Source organism: Marmota monax, unplaced genomic scaffold (assembly GCF_021218885.2).
Source record: "Marmota monax isolate L192 unplaced genomic scaffold, Marmota_monax_Labrador192_F-V1.1 WCK01_AAM20220418_F8-fsc00006, whole genome shotgun sequence".
Lineage (NCBI taxonomy): Eukaryota > Metazoa > Chordata > Mammalia > Rodentia > Sciuridae > Marmota > Marmota monax.
The window spans coordinates 253,774-269,348 of record NW_026693712.1 but is presented as its reverse complement, the minus strand read 5'-3'; the positions used below and the strand labels follow the sequence as shown (position 1 = coordinate 269,348).

Genomic DNA, 15,575 nt, shown 5'->3' with positions numbered 1-15,575 from the left:
GAGAGAAAGGAAGAAGTTTCTGTTGTGTAGAAATAACTCCATCTCCAGTATTTTTTTAATCAAGGTACTCATTAATAACTAGTTCCCTTTCATTCATTCTTCTCCTAAACTCCAAATTTGTCTTATCTAGCAGATACCCATGCACACATTCAAAATGTATAGATGCAAGAAAATCCATGCCACCCTTCTCAGTCTTTCTGATTTTGACCTTCCCACTAAGAGTTTCCCACATTAAAGAAAGAGATACTTCACCAGGAAACAGTATTTATACCTTTAAATCACATATGTTAACTGGCATTTGTGTTACAAGGGTACCTTCTCAAATACATCTGGAGAGGAAAACAAGGAGAAGAAAGGCAGTAAGATATTTGGTAATGTAGAAGACATCACTTTAAAACACCAGATGGCAGCACCAGATGCTAGAGATGTGTCTGAGGAGCTTTTAGTTCAAACCTGGTCATAGAGGATGCCAAGAGGAGCTTAAAACTACATTCAGAGAGACAATTGTTTGTAGAAAAGTTAGTGTTCCTTTGAAAAACATGCCTATTTAGCAATAAAGGGCAGGATTTGTTTTAAGGACAATGTTTCATGTGTTACCAGCAAATCCCAAGAAAATTACCCCTAGCATTACCTAACTAATACATAGTTAACTAGGAAAAGGCCATTGTTTATTTTACTCTGTCAATTTGTGTTCTCATTATTCTGAAAGGTTCTAAAGCTAAAGAATAGATTACCAACAGCTTCTGACATTCCATTTCATGGAACTTATGAACAAGGACTAACCAGTTTCTAAAGCAATAAAACAAAAAAGAAAGAAAATTGGATTTAAAATAAAGGGTCCATTTATTCATTCATCATAAAATAAGAAGTAATAATGACTTCTATTATTATATTCCTCAGTATAGCTTAGGAAATCATTTACTAAATAAACATCAAATCTCATTAAATAGATAAAACATTAAAATTTAAAATAATAATTTATGATTTTCTATATTATATGTCAAAATTTCATTTGACATTAATATCACATTTTAAATCTTGCTAAACTGGATACTGTTCATCCAGAGTTTTCCTCTTTCAGAGGAAAGAAAAGTAGCTCAATGCTTTACCAAACAGTGGGGAGAGCAACAGTCCCAGAACAGCCACACCCTTTAAATACAAATTCACACCAGGTTCTATTCCTCTTAAATGCTGTTAGTTTCCTTCACAACCTTGCTGTGAGATTAGAAGAGTAAACTTGGCCTATATTTCAGATGATAAGCAGTGGGACAAATTCAAACTAATATGTGGTTTTAGGGCAAAGAAAATGCCTTCTGAGATCTTGGAGGTGAGCTTGTTTTATCAGCATTTATTTGTGTTCAGATTTGACCAAAGGATAATGGGAGCATCTGTGTCAAAGGGAATGGAGCTAAACTGTGTTGCAGGAATATTCTACACAAAGGGCAATGCACTGTGCCAGCAAAACAGTCATTGTCACCCAACTGAAGTGAATTGTTTCCAAGTAGTAAAATCATAATTCAGAAAAAAAAAAGCCATTTCCCTCACCTGAGTTCAATTCAGGTTGAGGGAACCTTGAGAATATTAGGTAAGACAGGTGATTCTAATCTGAAGTCTGATCAAGGGTTCTAGAGGACAATTGCTCCAATTGACAAGAGAAGAAATGAAGTAAACATTGAATTGTACAAAGGAATGCCTGAGCATTCAGCCAAAAGTTATCTGTCATGGGGAGATGCGATTTTGAAATCTAATAATGTTATAGGGTAATGCTTTTTATGGAAAACAAGAGATTCACAGCACTATGTAGATTTTTGAATGGTACAAAGAAAGAAAAACTTCCACCGGGTTAAATTGCAACGGAAAAAGAATACTACACTATGAAGGAAAGGTTTTGTGCTGAAAGCACTGTGGAATGACAAGCATCTTCTCCAGGGAGCTCAATGCTTAAACCATCTATGCTTTTCTGAAGCCTAGGAATATCTTCCTTTTTTTATTATTTGAAATGGAACTCAGGGGTGCTCAACATTGAGCTACAACTCCACCCCTTTTTTTTTTTTTTTTGAGATAAGATCTTGCTAAACTGCCCAGGCTGGCCTCGTACTCGCTTCAGCTTTCCAAGTTGTTGGGGTTACTATTATGTACCTGGCTAAATTTCTTCCATTTTAATTAACCCAAGCTTGTTTCAATTCTGGCAACTAAGGGGACCCTAAGTTGAATGAAATTTCTATGCCCTCCACCGATGCCTGTATGAATCCCTAACAGGCCAGCACACATTTGACAGTGGTGGGTGCTAGTTTCCCAATGATACATGGGTTTCAGCCTGAGAGCAGGGTTGGGTACATGTTGATATGGCAATGTCCTCTATATGGCCTTACTCAACTTACCGAAATGTACAAGTCACCAAAGGGCTATCACTGTCCTCTTTCTGACATTCTCCCCTCCAGACGACTGGGTGAGTCAGGAAGGTGTGTTTTTGTGACACTGTGGGCCCAGCCAGCCTCTTTTAGGAGTGTGACTGAGAGAGTACATGTTGTGCTCAGCCTGTTGGCTCCGGTCTTAGAGCATAAAGTATGTGTTACAACAACAAGCACAAGAGTCCTAACCACACTCCTCCCTATCTCTAGATCTGTAATGAGAACATTTGAGGTAAATGCATACAATCAAGAAACAGAGCTGCAAGTTAGAATGCTAAGGGAGTTTCTGATTTGCAGCCATGAGATGCAGATTCTTTTTCTCTGATTCCAGACCCCACACATTTTGAAAGAAAAGCAACAGCCAGAAGATGGGGAAAACAGATCATGTTTATGAGACCAACTTGAAATCCATACCACATTTAAAAAGCTTGGGGTTTCATTATACAAAGAAGCTAGACAGTACCAGCCCCTACCCCAATGTTCATTGGAAAACTTAACCCAGCTCATTAGTCTGATTCCACCTTTAGAATCATTATCTTGGAATCTCCTAAACCAGTAATTCCATAATCATTTCATTTTAAACATGGAATTTAAGAACAAGGACTAGAAAGTCCCCAAAGTAATAATTTAAAGAAAGTTGGATTTAAAATAAAGGGTCATCTTCATTTGTTTGGCTTAATCTTTTACAACAGCTTGAGTAATTTGTGTTGCCCCAAAGGTCAATTTATAGACTTATTTGCTGCCTGAAGACTGTAGGAACTGCTGTTGCAGAGGCTGTGGTTTGGAGAATTTCAGAATACTGGGCATTCAAGAAACAAGCCACGGAAAAAATCCTTGCCATCTCGTATTATAATTTGATATTGTGTAAGGTGTGACACAGACAGTGCATCCATTCCCTGGTTTAATGACAGGACAAACAGCATGGACCTTATCCTATCTTATAGTAGCCACTTTGATTGACATCCCTACCCAATCCTGGTTGATGGTGAGACCCCAGGTAAAAGTCCAAGAATTCTTCACCATACAAGTTGGGGACACCTGGAGGTACATATTTAGTGACTAAAGTCCGGGGTCAGGACCCTGTGATCAGTCCACACACAGAATATAGAGCAACAGTGGGATTAAGCACCTCCTAGAACCATAAACATATATCTAGTTGCTTCAATGTCTATGCTGGGGTTAAACCCCCATTTATTATAGTTGTGTAAGTGTTATAAGAATGTTGTATTTGCAGGGCATGTGTATTTCTGCAAGTGCTTCAGTGTTTAATTATTGCTAAAGTCATTTGAGGTTTTTGACATAGATTCTATTTTAGTAAGATAAACTCAGCATAACCCAACATTGCCAAAAATGAATTCCTAAGGTAGATGACTAAAATAAACCAGCAATAAATATTGGCTGTTGGAATGGGAATTATATCTCTGTAATGTAGACACAGCATTAATGACTCATTTTCAAATAACACTCTCTCCCAGGGATAATTGGTATGAGGGATCAGGGAAGAAAGAAGTCCATCTCTTTTAGGCAGCAGAATTGAAGAGGAATATGAACCCACCAGGCAAGGGTGTTCTTAGGTCTACTTTGTCAAGAGAGATATTGCCCCCAGAGTCCACAGGGGATCAACTTGGACAGGCTGCATTGAGGCAGAAATAAGACATTGAAATAAACCATCCTAGGGGCTGAGATGACTGACTTAGGGAACAGTTTTTTCTTATTCCCTTAGAAGCTGAATGTATCCCCAGATACACCTAATGCATCTTACATGGCATGAATTACCTTATCAGTCACACTGGGTGCTGCCATGTTCTTTTGATGCTTGGAATTAGTGGATGCATTTAGGCCATCTTTACTTCCTAAGGTCAAATTCTGAACTTGTGATCCATTGGATTGAGCTTTGCAACTCTTCTGGTGCACCAGAAGGCGATCTGGGGCAAAAGTCCGTTTACAGTTTGGGCAGGGCACAAGTTGAGCTTGACTTGACTCCTCTTGGCTGGGCCATCCAGTTGGAAGGGGCTGAGGCTTCTGTGGGAGTGGCAGGCGGAGCTCCTTAGGAAGCCTGTCGTTTTCTGCTTTCCACTTTTCCAGGCATTTGGGCTCATGAATAGGAAGAGAGAGTGTGCCAAATTCCCTACCACAAATGTAGCAGATGAGAGTCCTTGGTCGGGCTGGGATACCACTAGAAGTTTTCTTGGGGCTGGGAAGATCATCAGAATTGTTGGGGTTTGGTACTCTGGGACCTTCACCCTTTGGCTTGCAGCTTCTCTGGTGAACAAGGAGACGATCTGGCAGGAAGGTGCGGCCACAAAACTCACAGGGCAGCAACTGAGCCTGGGCACTCTGAAATGCTGCCTCATTTTCTGCTGTAAGACTGTAGGACCCACTGCCACCGAGAGGCTGAGGTTTGGAGGGTTCTGGCCTCCTCAGGTGCTTGGGCAACTTGCTGTTTTCAATACGCCACTTCTCCAAGCACTGGGGTTCATGAATGGCTAGTGATTGGGACCCAAATTCTCGGCCACAAATGTAGCAGACCCGGAATCCAGGCCTGCGGGATGGGATCACAGGGAGGCTCAGCTGGTTTTCCGACATTGTGCTCCTAATTGGCCGTTTTGATAGTATCACTGTTCCAGGTCTACTCTTCTGAGCATTTGTCTTTATTTTTTCCCTAGGATTGACACACTCTGCTTCTGGCAAAAGGCTAAAATGGGTGTCACTCAATAGGATGCCTTGGTTGATGAGGAAGGTAGGTTCCTTTGAGTGGTGGAAAGTTTGTTGCAATTCGTTGGAAATCCTTTCCTTCTTTTCTCTTTCCATTAACAAAGAAGGTTTTCTCTAGAGCTTGCTCTGATTTGAGGCCAGATTCACTCTGGGCTTTTGCTTAGAGTGAAGACTTAGAATGAGGTTGGCTGTCCTGGGTTTCCATATTGTTGACAGTACCTTAGGCCCAAAGACCATGACTCAGAGCTTCATTGCAGGGCCGCTGTCTGGAATGTTGGAAAGTCCCCATGAAACCTCAGATGTCTCCAAGATCTGTGGAGGTAGGGTGAGAACATAAATAAAGAAGTTATTACACACACACATACACACCCCTGAGATCATAAGTGATAAAGGGCAGTACTGTTTTTAATTGGACTTGTATCCTCTTTGGCTAGCACAGTAATCAGCACACATGATTTATTCAATAAACATTAAAATAAATATGAAAAAAATTTCTATTTATGAATTGCACTGTTACTATGTTGAAAGAAATGTTCTGCCCAAAGAAAGATTGACAAATGCTGTATACTGCAGATACAGATGGCACTAACTAAGAGGCCGAGTTCAGGGTGAGAAGACCACAGAAGAGAAAATTAAGAACTGTGAAAATTAGATTAATGAAATCAGCAGATCATGCAAAGTAACATACAAACTTCCTACCTCAGGAATTCTTAACTTTTTAGTGCTATGGATCCTTTGACATTTCTATGAAACCTATGGACTTCTTGTAAAAGCAAAAGAAAAAGAATTTTCATTATTGTAGATGAAACCAATGTTGTTGAAATTTGTCCAATATTTTTAGTTGTGATGTGCATTTTAATTGAGATACAATAGTATTGCAGACTTCTTGAATATCCGTGGACCTGCAGTGAGGAATCCTGGGGGTATATCTGCTCATCTTCTATGCCCAGATGTTGTTTGGTGCTCTATCTTTATGCATCATTCTTTATTTTCTTGTTTTGTATATGTATGTCTTCCAAATGTTTTTTTTTTTTTTTTTTTTTTTGGTACCAGGATTGAACCCAGGGGTTTAACCTCTGAGCCATATCTCCAGCTCTTTTTATATTTTATTATAGATAGGATCTCGCTGAGTTGCTGAGGGCCTCACTAAAATGCTGAGTCTGGCTTTGAACTCACAATCCACCTGCCTCAGCCTCCTGAGCTACTGGAATTATAGGCATGTGCCACCATATCAGGTCCAAATACTTTTTATAAAAAACATAGCCATTGTATTTTCCCTAATGAACCAGAAGAAAGAACCAATAAGATGAAGATAAGATCTCATTATGGGCAAAAGCCTAAATAGTTTTTTATCTTGGGGAAGTCATAAGTAAATTTTACCATGAGTTGTCAATCTAGCCCAAAAAAGAAAATTTTCAGAAGTCTTAAAACTTGTTCATTTTCTGTGTGACCCAGATCAGGGTTAGAGACTCAAAAGCATGCATTCGGATCTTGGTGAGAGAAGCACCTGATCTGAGGCTAGACCCCATGTACCACAGCAAACACAAAAGTTCAGGCAGAGCAAGTACCCAGCAATAGTAATATGGAAACACAGGGTATCAGGTTTAAAAGGAACAAAATAGAGCTGTGAGATCTGAGCCCAGCTCCTATATTTTGATGCCAAGAAAAGTCTGAATCTTTGCAGTTCAGAGTATCAAATCAGGTCTGGCACAGAGAAGGAAGTTGTTCTTCATTTTGACAGATCCTAAGACAGTGATATTAACACATGTGGCAAAAGAATGTGTTGGCCCCAAACACAGTGGCCAGCATAGAAAATGAAACTCAGAGAGAACTACCACTTGATCAGTACCATCCAGAAGAGAAAGTAAGCCCAAAGAACATAAGGAATAGGGTAAAAAGATTTCACTGGGATTTTATCAGCATATTCATAAAGTAACCCCAAAACTACTTTTTTTCATTTGCTCTGATTTTTTGTTCACCAAGGACTTCATGATTTAGTTTCCCATTTTCTCTGATACCAGGAAGCAACAACGCCAAAAGTTCACAAAAAGACAGATTAAAAAATCAGTGCAATCAAATTACCTCCTTTCTTCTAAACTATTTTCCCCTCCCTCCTTTCTCCCCCACCCCTCTCTCTCACACACACACACAGCTGTCAATTCTGTTCCCAGAAGATTAGAATACTGAGAAAACCCCATAACTCACCCCAACACTCCTACATTTCTTTTCTGATGAGGTAAGAGAGTAATATTTACGTGCCAGATGCCGCACTAATTTTTTTTACATATACATAATTTCCGTTAATTCTCAAATCATGATGAGGCAGGTATTATTATTTCAACTTTTTTTTATAAACAAACTGTGACTCAGAAAAGACAAGTAACTCACCCAAGACAGTTTCTAAATGACAGAACTGGGAATCAATTCCAGTTCTCTTTGGCTCCAATATGTGGCTCTTTCCATTATTCATTCTGCCTAAATTCCACCAACAGAGCTTCTTCTCTTTAGTTTTGATCACTTTTTAAATGCACTATTCATATGCCTCAAAGGAGGGTGTAACTAAGCTCTTACTAGTCTTTATGTTCCCCTTTAGGAGAAGAAAGAGTCAAAAAGGAGGAGCAGGGAGAGGGCACAGATGGGAAAAGCAGAAGAGAGAGATTGGGGTTCTAGAAGACAGGATATTTCCTCAAGTAGAAGAGATCATTTTATTTTGCTATATGTGTGGTTTTTTAGATGATTTTTTTCTTACGTGAAGTGCAATACAGATGCTTTTCTTGATTTCACAAGCATCTGAAGAAAAAATGTACATAACCAGCCAGGGGTGGAGTTGGTAGGCGGGGGGTGGGGAGTGCAGTAGATCAGTGATGACTGTTCACTCTGTTTTGACAATGGACTCAGAGCCCAGCTTGCCCAAGGAGGCCGCGTGCTGTTCAGCTTGCAGCCACATCACCATTTGGATAAGAGATGGAGCTTTATGGTCCACAAGCATTTGTGCACACAAACAAGTTCTCTACCACAAACATGATGACACATCTTAAAATCCCATTTGAATCTTTATCTCATCTTTTCCTATCATTTCTCTCTTATCATGATTTTATAATGGTGTCAAAGTATAAAAGATGAGGTTGCTGGAAATGAGTAAATTTGGGGGACCTGAGGTATCTAATTCTGTCAGTGATTCTGCTAAGGCAGTATGCCACGGCACAGCATGGTCAGCTGCTCTACCCTATAAGTTAGTTCTAAAAGCAAAAGTTCTGGAAAATACTAAATACATATACTTAAATCACTTAAGAAATTGGCCTGTCACCCAGACACATCATAAAGCAATGTTGCTAGTTTATAAAGAGAACCACTTTGCAAAGCCAGCCAGCTTCACCCCAAGCATCTGTGGAGAAATGTTCACTCAGTTGGCCTGGATTCTTCATTTTGACCATATTTGCACATTGGCCATCTAAAGAATGTCTTGGAAGGCTCACGTTTTATCAATATGATGCCATTTTTCCATTCCCTTTGGGGTTTATGGGAGGGGGGAGAGACAAATTCACAAAGTTAAGTGTAATAACCATGGAAATCCAAGATCTATCTTGGCATTAGAGGCATTTCTCTAAAAGAGGGGAAAGAATACAACCAAAAGTGATTAAGTCTTTTAAAAAATAATTTAGTCCTTTAAAATAAAACAAATATAATTGGTATATAACATGACTCCTCTTGGTTATTATTGAATATTAATACTTTAAATGGTTGCACATATAAATAAGAAAGAGTTGAGGCTGAAGCTGACGCTGAATGAAATTCTAAAGTAAAGGGGTTTTGTTTTTAATACCTTTCATCCACCCCACTCATCAGCTGCCACTTTTCCCAGCCTACTATCCTCATATTTCTCTCCAGTCTTTCTTACCTATGGGTCTTGCTTTCAAAAAGGAGCTGATAGACCCATTTATGACTGATGAGGCAATAGCCCTCCTAGAGTCTGGCAGAAATAGCTAGTTTCTTACCAGCAGCTATTTTTCCCAGGTCTCTTAAATTAACACAGCTCTTTTAGCTGGGACATGTTACCGAGCTAAAAATCTGAGTTTCTTTGCAGCTAGTAGAAGTATTGGTGGGACTTGTAAGAGTGGAGGCACAACCTAATCCTCTTCCTTCCCTTTACACTGATGCTTAGAACATAGATGTGATGACTGGACCTCTTAACAGACATCTTGGACCAGACTACCTCTACAGAACTGCTGACAGGACACAGCACAGACCTGAGCAAACTTAGGTCAGATTGTCACAGGGGTGGGAGTGGGGGTTAGAAGGGGAGTCCTAGAAGTCCCCTCTAAAGAGGAAAAGGGGACCTCAACTCAGCCCAGGCAGGTTTCTTTACTTTCTTTTACCGCAGTAAACAATTCCAGGGCACATCAGATAGTAAAGCAACAGGGAAAAGAACACAGCAGGACAGGCTGGAACTCAAAGGAAGATGGCGCCCAGGTGCTCCAGGCGTGCACTTTGGGGATATCCAGTCTTCCTTTAAAGGCAACTGTGAGGGTGGGAATGGGAAAGCATGTGGCAACAATATTACCTTGGTAATGGTGGTTTCCTCTTCCTTCAGGAACCTCAGGTTGACATTCTCTCCCCATCTATAAGATGTTTGAAATGTGCCTAGACTATCAGTTCCTCTCTCTTTCTCAGATACTGAGAATTGAACCCAGGGATGCTTAACCACTAAGCCACATCCCCAGCCCTTTTTATATTTTATTTAAAGACAGGGTCTTGCTGAGTTGCTTAGGGCCTTGCTAAATTTCTGAGGCTGGCTTTGAACTCAGGATCCTCCTGCATCAGCCTCTGGAGCCACTGGGATTACAGGTGTACACCACCGTACCTGGATACCAGTTTCTTAAAATGCATTTCCCTTTGCTTTATCTAACCCGAAAATACATTGTGTTTGCTAACACCATATTTAAGCTTTAATCAAAGTGAAGCAGTTTTTATGAATGAGTGAATTTATAGTAACTATAAGATTTGTAGATTTCTCAGAAATTTGAGAGTGACAGACCTGGAGCAAAAAACAGACCCAGGGAGTAAATCCAATTGTGGGGATTCTAGATTTACAGCTATCGTCTCTTTATCCTTCCATTTTTTCTCCTTCCAGCCAGTCTTTATTTCCTCTATCTTACCTTGGTATGAGTTGCAGCATACCTTTCTTGGACTTTACTCACATAAGAGAAATGTTTATTTCCACTTTTTAGGGGTTTCTGATTCACATGAAATTTATTAGAGATTGAAATTAATATTTATTTCAACAGTAGTTTTTGACTTTGCACAAAATGAGTTATAACAGTGATGTTTCAAATTTTAAGGTTTTCCTTTTTCATATTGTGGTACTAGGTATTATACCTAGAGGTGTTCTACAACTGAACTACCTCTCCAGCTCTTTCTCACTTTCTATGTTTTATTTTGAGGCAGGGTCTCACTAACTTGTGATTCTCCTCCATCAGCCTTGGGATTACAGGTGTGCACCACCACACCCAGCCAAAATCTTCCCTTTTTAATATAATTATTTTTTAAGGGTGTAATGTTTGGGGGCAAAACTGACTTATTAAAACATACATAATTTCTTTAAAATCAGAACCAAAAGACTCAAAACTATTAATATTGTGCCAATGGAGCTTAACAAATTGATTTACAACATCTCCCTTCCTAGAGATGTTTTTTCTCTTTCTTTCTTTCTTTCTGGGGGCAGGGGGAGAAAATTTTATTTTCATTTTTATGAAAATAAAAACTGTTTTTTTCTATGAGCTTTTTAGAGAATCAGGAAGAACTATTGTGTCAGTTATTAACCTCCTGTGCTGATACTCCCAGCCCTCTCTCCTACCTTCAGCTGGCACTGAAATTCTGTACAGCTCACTTCTGCTTTGCCAGCTGGCTCCAGGGTATGCTCTGCCAATAGCATTACAAAGAAGAATGCAATGCTGTAGGAGGAAAAGGGGACTGACTCTCCTTTGAAGACTTCCTGGCTGCTTGTGGCTGCTGTGCGCATCACCCCAGCTGCACGTCTTAAACCCGCAGCAGCAGTTCTTTCCTGTAGTAACAGCTGAATCCAGTTTGCAGTTTTTTTCAACTCTTGTAAAACTGACTCACTGACCTTCCCCCACCAGTTGCCATCACCAGCCCGTCTGTGATTCACCTTGAAGAAATGATTTTCAGTCCATTGGGCACCTTTTCTGAGTTTTAATAATCTAAGCCTCTTTCCTTGTATCCTTCAGCCTTAGGAATGGCAACTATCACCTCCCTTGCAGTTATTTATTTTTTGCTACTTAGGTTACAACCTCATTCCTAGTTAACAGCACTTTATATTAAATTCTGCTTAAATAACAGGTATCGTTTCTGTCTCCTGACTGACATAACCACACTCAGAATATAAGTGATAAAAATTTGTGCTACTCAAGCTGCACGTTGCTTTGGTATTGCAATAACGTGCACACACACACACACAACAATTCTTTCACAACATTGGAGTTAGTTGGCTTTTTGTCACTGTGACCAAAATACCTGACAAGAACAACTTAGAGGAGGAAAATTTTATTTTGGCTCACAGTTTCAGAGGTTCAGTTCATGGCTGGCCAGTTCCATCACTCTGGGCCTGAGGTGAAGCAGAACATTATGGCTAAAGATTGTGGCCTGCTCTGCTCCACCCTGCCCAAAGCATCTGGGGAGCAGAGAGAGAGAAAGGGGCTGCTGGAAGATGAACCCTCTGGGACAGGTTTCCCAGTGACCCACCTCCTCTAGCCATACCCCATCTGATTCTAGTTGCCACCCAGTTAGTCCATTCAAACTAAGATGGACAGATTAGATCATGGCTCTCATAAACTAATTATTTTACCTCCTTTGTTAACACAGGAGCTTTTGGGGGATACCACATATCTAAACCATGTCAGCATTTTAGAAAATAAGATGCTTGCTTTAATGTTTGAAACTCATTTCAGTTCACAGAAATATATCTTTGTAATTTTTATACCATCACCATGGTTTAAGAGCCAGAAAATGATGCTCTTCCACTTGCCAGTAACTGACCTAAATTATAAGGGGAAATTTTGCCATTTAAGTAGAGTTATATTTTCCTCAATTTTAAATGACATTCTGCTGATTACCCAACCACAGGCCATTGCTGCCACAGGGGGAGTCAAAGTAAAGTGATCCTACTCAGACCAAAGATAACCAGAGGTGAAGGGAACTGGCCCAGTTTTCTGGCTGGTTCTCCACACTTCTTTCTGGGCAGTACCAGGGGCCACTGGCCCCTGAAGTCCTCAGTAAATATGATATATGAGTAGATCAAAGGCCGTATGGGAACAAGGAACAACAAGGAACAATATGTTTAAGGCTAAAAACTAGAAAAACTTTCAAAAAAGTCATTTAGCCTAAGTCATGGCATAAAGGAATATTGGCATTTCCGGATTGATTTTGAATAGCTAGTAAAATTTTCTTTCTCTTGGTCTCCCCTTCACTGTTAAACCAAGAAAAGTTCTTTCACTTTCATTCAACCTAATTGTTAGGTATGGACATAATAGTCTATGGTGTTATAAAATCTATACAAGTAAAAATGTGGGAGACAGGCCCTCTTTATACTTCTAACTAGAGCCTTCTGCAAGGTCATCTTATGTTGTTAAGGCTCATAATATCACCCTATGAAAGGTATTGTTAGATCAAGTCTATACTTTTCACTCTATATTGAGTATCCAAATCACAGATTACCCAAAACTCACAAATGCCACACAGGTATGACCTTGTAATTGCAATACTGACATCTGGAGTGGTGGAGAATTGGTTATGGAAACCAACAGTATAATCACATTAGAGGCCTATAATGCATTCAAAAGGCAGCCAGGGCTGCGGCTATGGCTCAGTGGTCAAGTGCCTGCCTAGCACGTGTGGGGCACTGGGTTCTATCCTCAGCATCCCATAAAAAAAAAAAATAAATAAAATAAAGGAATTGTGTCCATACACAACCAATACATATGTATATTTAAAAAGGTAGGAAAATAGAAAAAGGTGGGGTGAAGGAAATCAGATTATTGACTAACAATGAGTAAAGTAACAAATGAGTAATTTCACATACCATAATTTTCTCACATTTAGGGTAATTCTATCCCAGGTGTTGGATCATAGGCCAAATATGGCCTATAAATATATTCTTTTTAGTCTGGAAAGAGTTAAAAATGTTTGAATTAGTTGCTATTATTTTAAAATTGAGAGATGTTCACATAAAATACAGATTTTTGTTTGTTTCTCTTGAAAAAGCAGAAGATCTAGCTATACAGAAACTACATCCCATGTGATCACATCCAACTTAAGCCAAAGCTGAGTAAAAGTTGTGCCTATAATTCATCCAGCCAGTCTTCACTTTTCCAAAGTTTCTCACCAGCCAGCTGAGTTAGTTTATATTTTATGTCCAATATTTCCCACTAGCCTGATTCTTTAATTTATAGTCCATGCTTCATTCTCTGAGGCATTTGAGATTTTGACCCTTGCTTGAAACTGCCTCTTTCCCACATTTTTCTTCTTAATTAAATATTTGAGAATCACTTCAAGGAACTGAAAATCTGAGCCCTTCAGAAATTGGGAATCCACTTGAAGATATCCTATCTTTTCTGGAAGATGTTATTACTAAAGCCACAATATATTTATTAGTAAAAATTTAGAAGGGAATCTTCCCAATGAAAGTAGGTTAAGGCTGAAATGCATGGTTCAAAAAGGGAGAAAAAAGTCCAAAAGAAAATAAAGCATCAGTGCCCTAAAGAAGGACTGTTCCTAAGTTATGGGGAGTTATGAGACAACACACATTTATATATCAAAGAGCCAGCGTTTGGAACATCCATAAGCAAGACAATAGGGAAATAAAGACAAAAGTAAAACAATAGCAGACAAAAAATGTATTTCATGGATCATCTGCATGTTCTGAAGGCACTCCTGTAATTATTCAATTCTCATATGATATAATAAGAGCTACTCTTCTATTTAAGCCAATAGGCCTTGAGTTACCATTCAATGATGCTCCAGATGAGAAATGTTAGATGTTTTCTCTTATTGGCTTAAAGAAAGAACCAGTCAATTAAAATAATCATAAACAAGCTATTAATATAAAGTATAGTTGGATTTTCAAAATTTGGTCTGGAATTATGCTTCCTTGTGGGGATTACAAAATTGGGTGCACTTTTCTTTCTGCCAAGTTAGCATTCAAGAAATACTTAAAAATTAGTTTGAACCAAATATGTGTAAGAACAGCACAGCGATTTCTTCTCAACATAGAATGAGATCTCCTAAATCTATCCAGAGTGTAAGATAATGTATTTTGATTTTTTAAAAAAAAATTGAAAATTAGGTACTCATGTTTTAGAATTCAAAATAAAAAAGAATTTAAAATAGATGGATGTGTTTACTAGCCCCATTATGTGATATGCGTGCACAGTGTTTCTACTCTCTTGATTTACTGTCATTCAGAGCAACACTTTTGGCACTGACTTCCAAGCCACAGGGAACTAGCATCTGAAGTGCAGTCACTGGACTAGTGTACCCAGGTGGAAACAAACACAATGAAGAATAGAGCAGCCCTTGGAGGCTGCTTGGCCAGGATAGATTGACATGGGAGAGATGGACCTGACTGTATCCTGAAGAAACCTTTTTAACTACATCCCCACTTTACCCTGCAACAGTCTCAAGGTTGTACCTTAGCTCCATCCACCTCTAGGAGGTCAGTACCTCCTGGAGCCTGGCTGAGTCTTAAATCGATCATTATTATCATTAATTATAGACATCAACACTCTCTGTTAATAATGATCTCTTCACCCAAAGCTAATCTGAGGAAAGCCTGGACAGGAAGTCACAGAGCAGGGCCCAGAAGGCAGGCTGGACTTCTGCTGTGTGTGTGAGTGAAAGCACCTCTGTGTTCATATGCTCATCGTGATTCCCCTGATGGTGACTCCTGGGACCTGGTAGTTGGGTCCACTTTGTGACTCATGTTTCTTCTGCTGTTGATATACGCCCACAAACTGAATGCTGTCTCTCAACATGGGCCTTTTGTGGCTATTCTCCCGACATCTCCTATCTTCCTGTGTAAATAAGTCATCAAAAAAACTATTGTCATTCCATTTGACATCACTGAATCTTGTAAACAAGGCACTCCTTCACAGGCCATATGGTTAGAGCTCATTGCTGACTCAGAATCCACTACATCTTTCCTGTCTCAGGAAGGCTTACACAAGATATCCCCTGATGAAGAAAACCACTAGAATGAATCTTCTAGTATCTATGGGGAAGTTGTTCATTCTCAGTATCCTAGGAGCCCAGGCAAAATATGAAATGTGGTGACAACTCTTTATTTGAAAACTTCCATAGTTTATGGCTTCAATATTATGTGGTTTAAATTTTACTGAAAGCCTCCCTTCACTGCATGTCCAATTACTATCAAATAAC

General features: G+C 39.4%; 1 protein-coding gene across 2 annotated transcripts in view; it reads right to left on the bottom strand.

Moving 5' to 3' along the window:
* The window catches only part of LOC124103391 (zinc finger protein 474), a 53,256-nt gene that overhangs the window by 25,544 nt on the left and 12,137 nt on the right, over positions 1–15,575 (bottom strand). Inside the window, exons 2-3 of one of the 2 annotated variants that reach the window (XM_046459973.2) lie at positions 13,222–13,305; positions 4,188–5,438 (exon numbers count right to left, since the gene is read on the bottom strand). In XM_046459973.2, the coding sequence (XP_046315929.1) occupies positions 4,188–5,222 (1,035 nt within the window). In that variant the 5' untranslated portion in view covers positions 5,223–5,438; positions 13,222–13,305. The remainder of the gene's footprint in view (positions 1–4,187; positions 5,439–13,221; positions 13,306–15,575) is intronic. The other variant, XM_046459972.2, reaches the window with a different exon arrangement.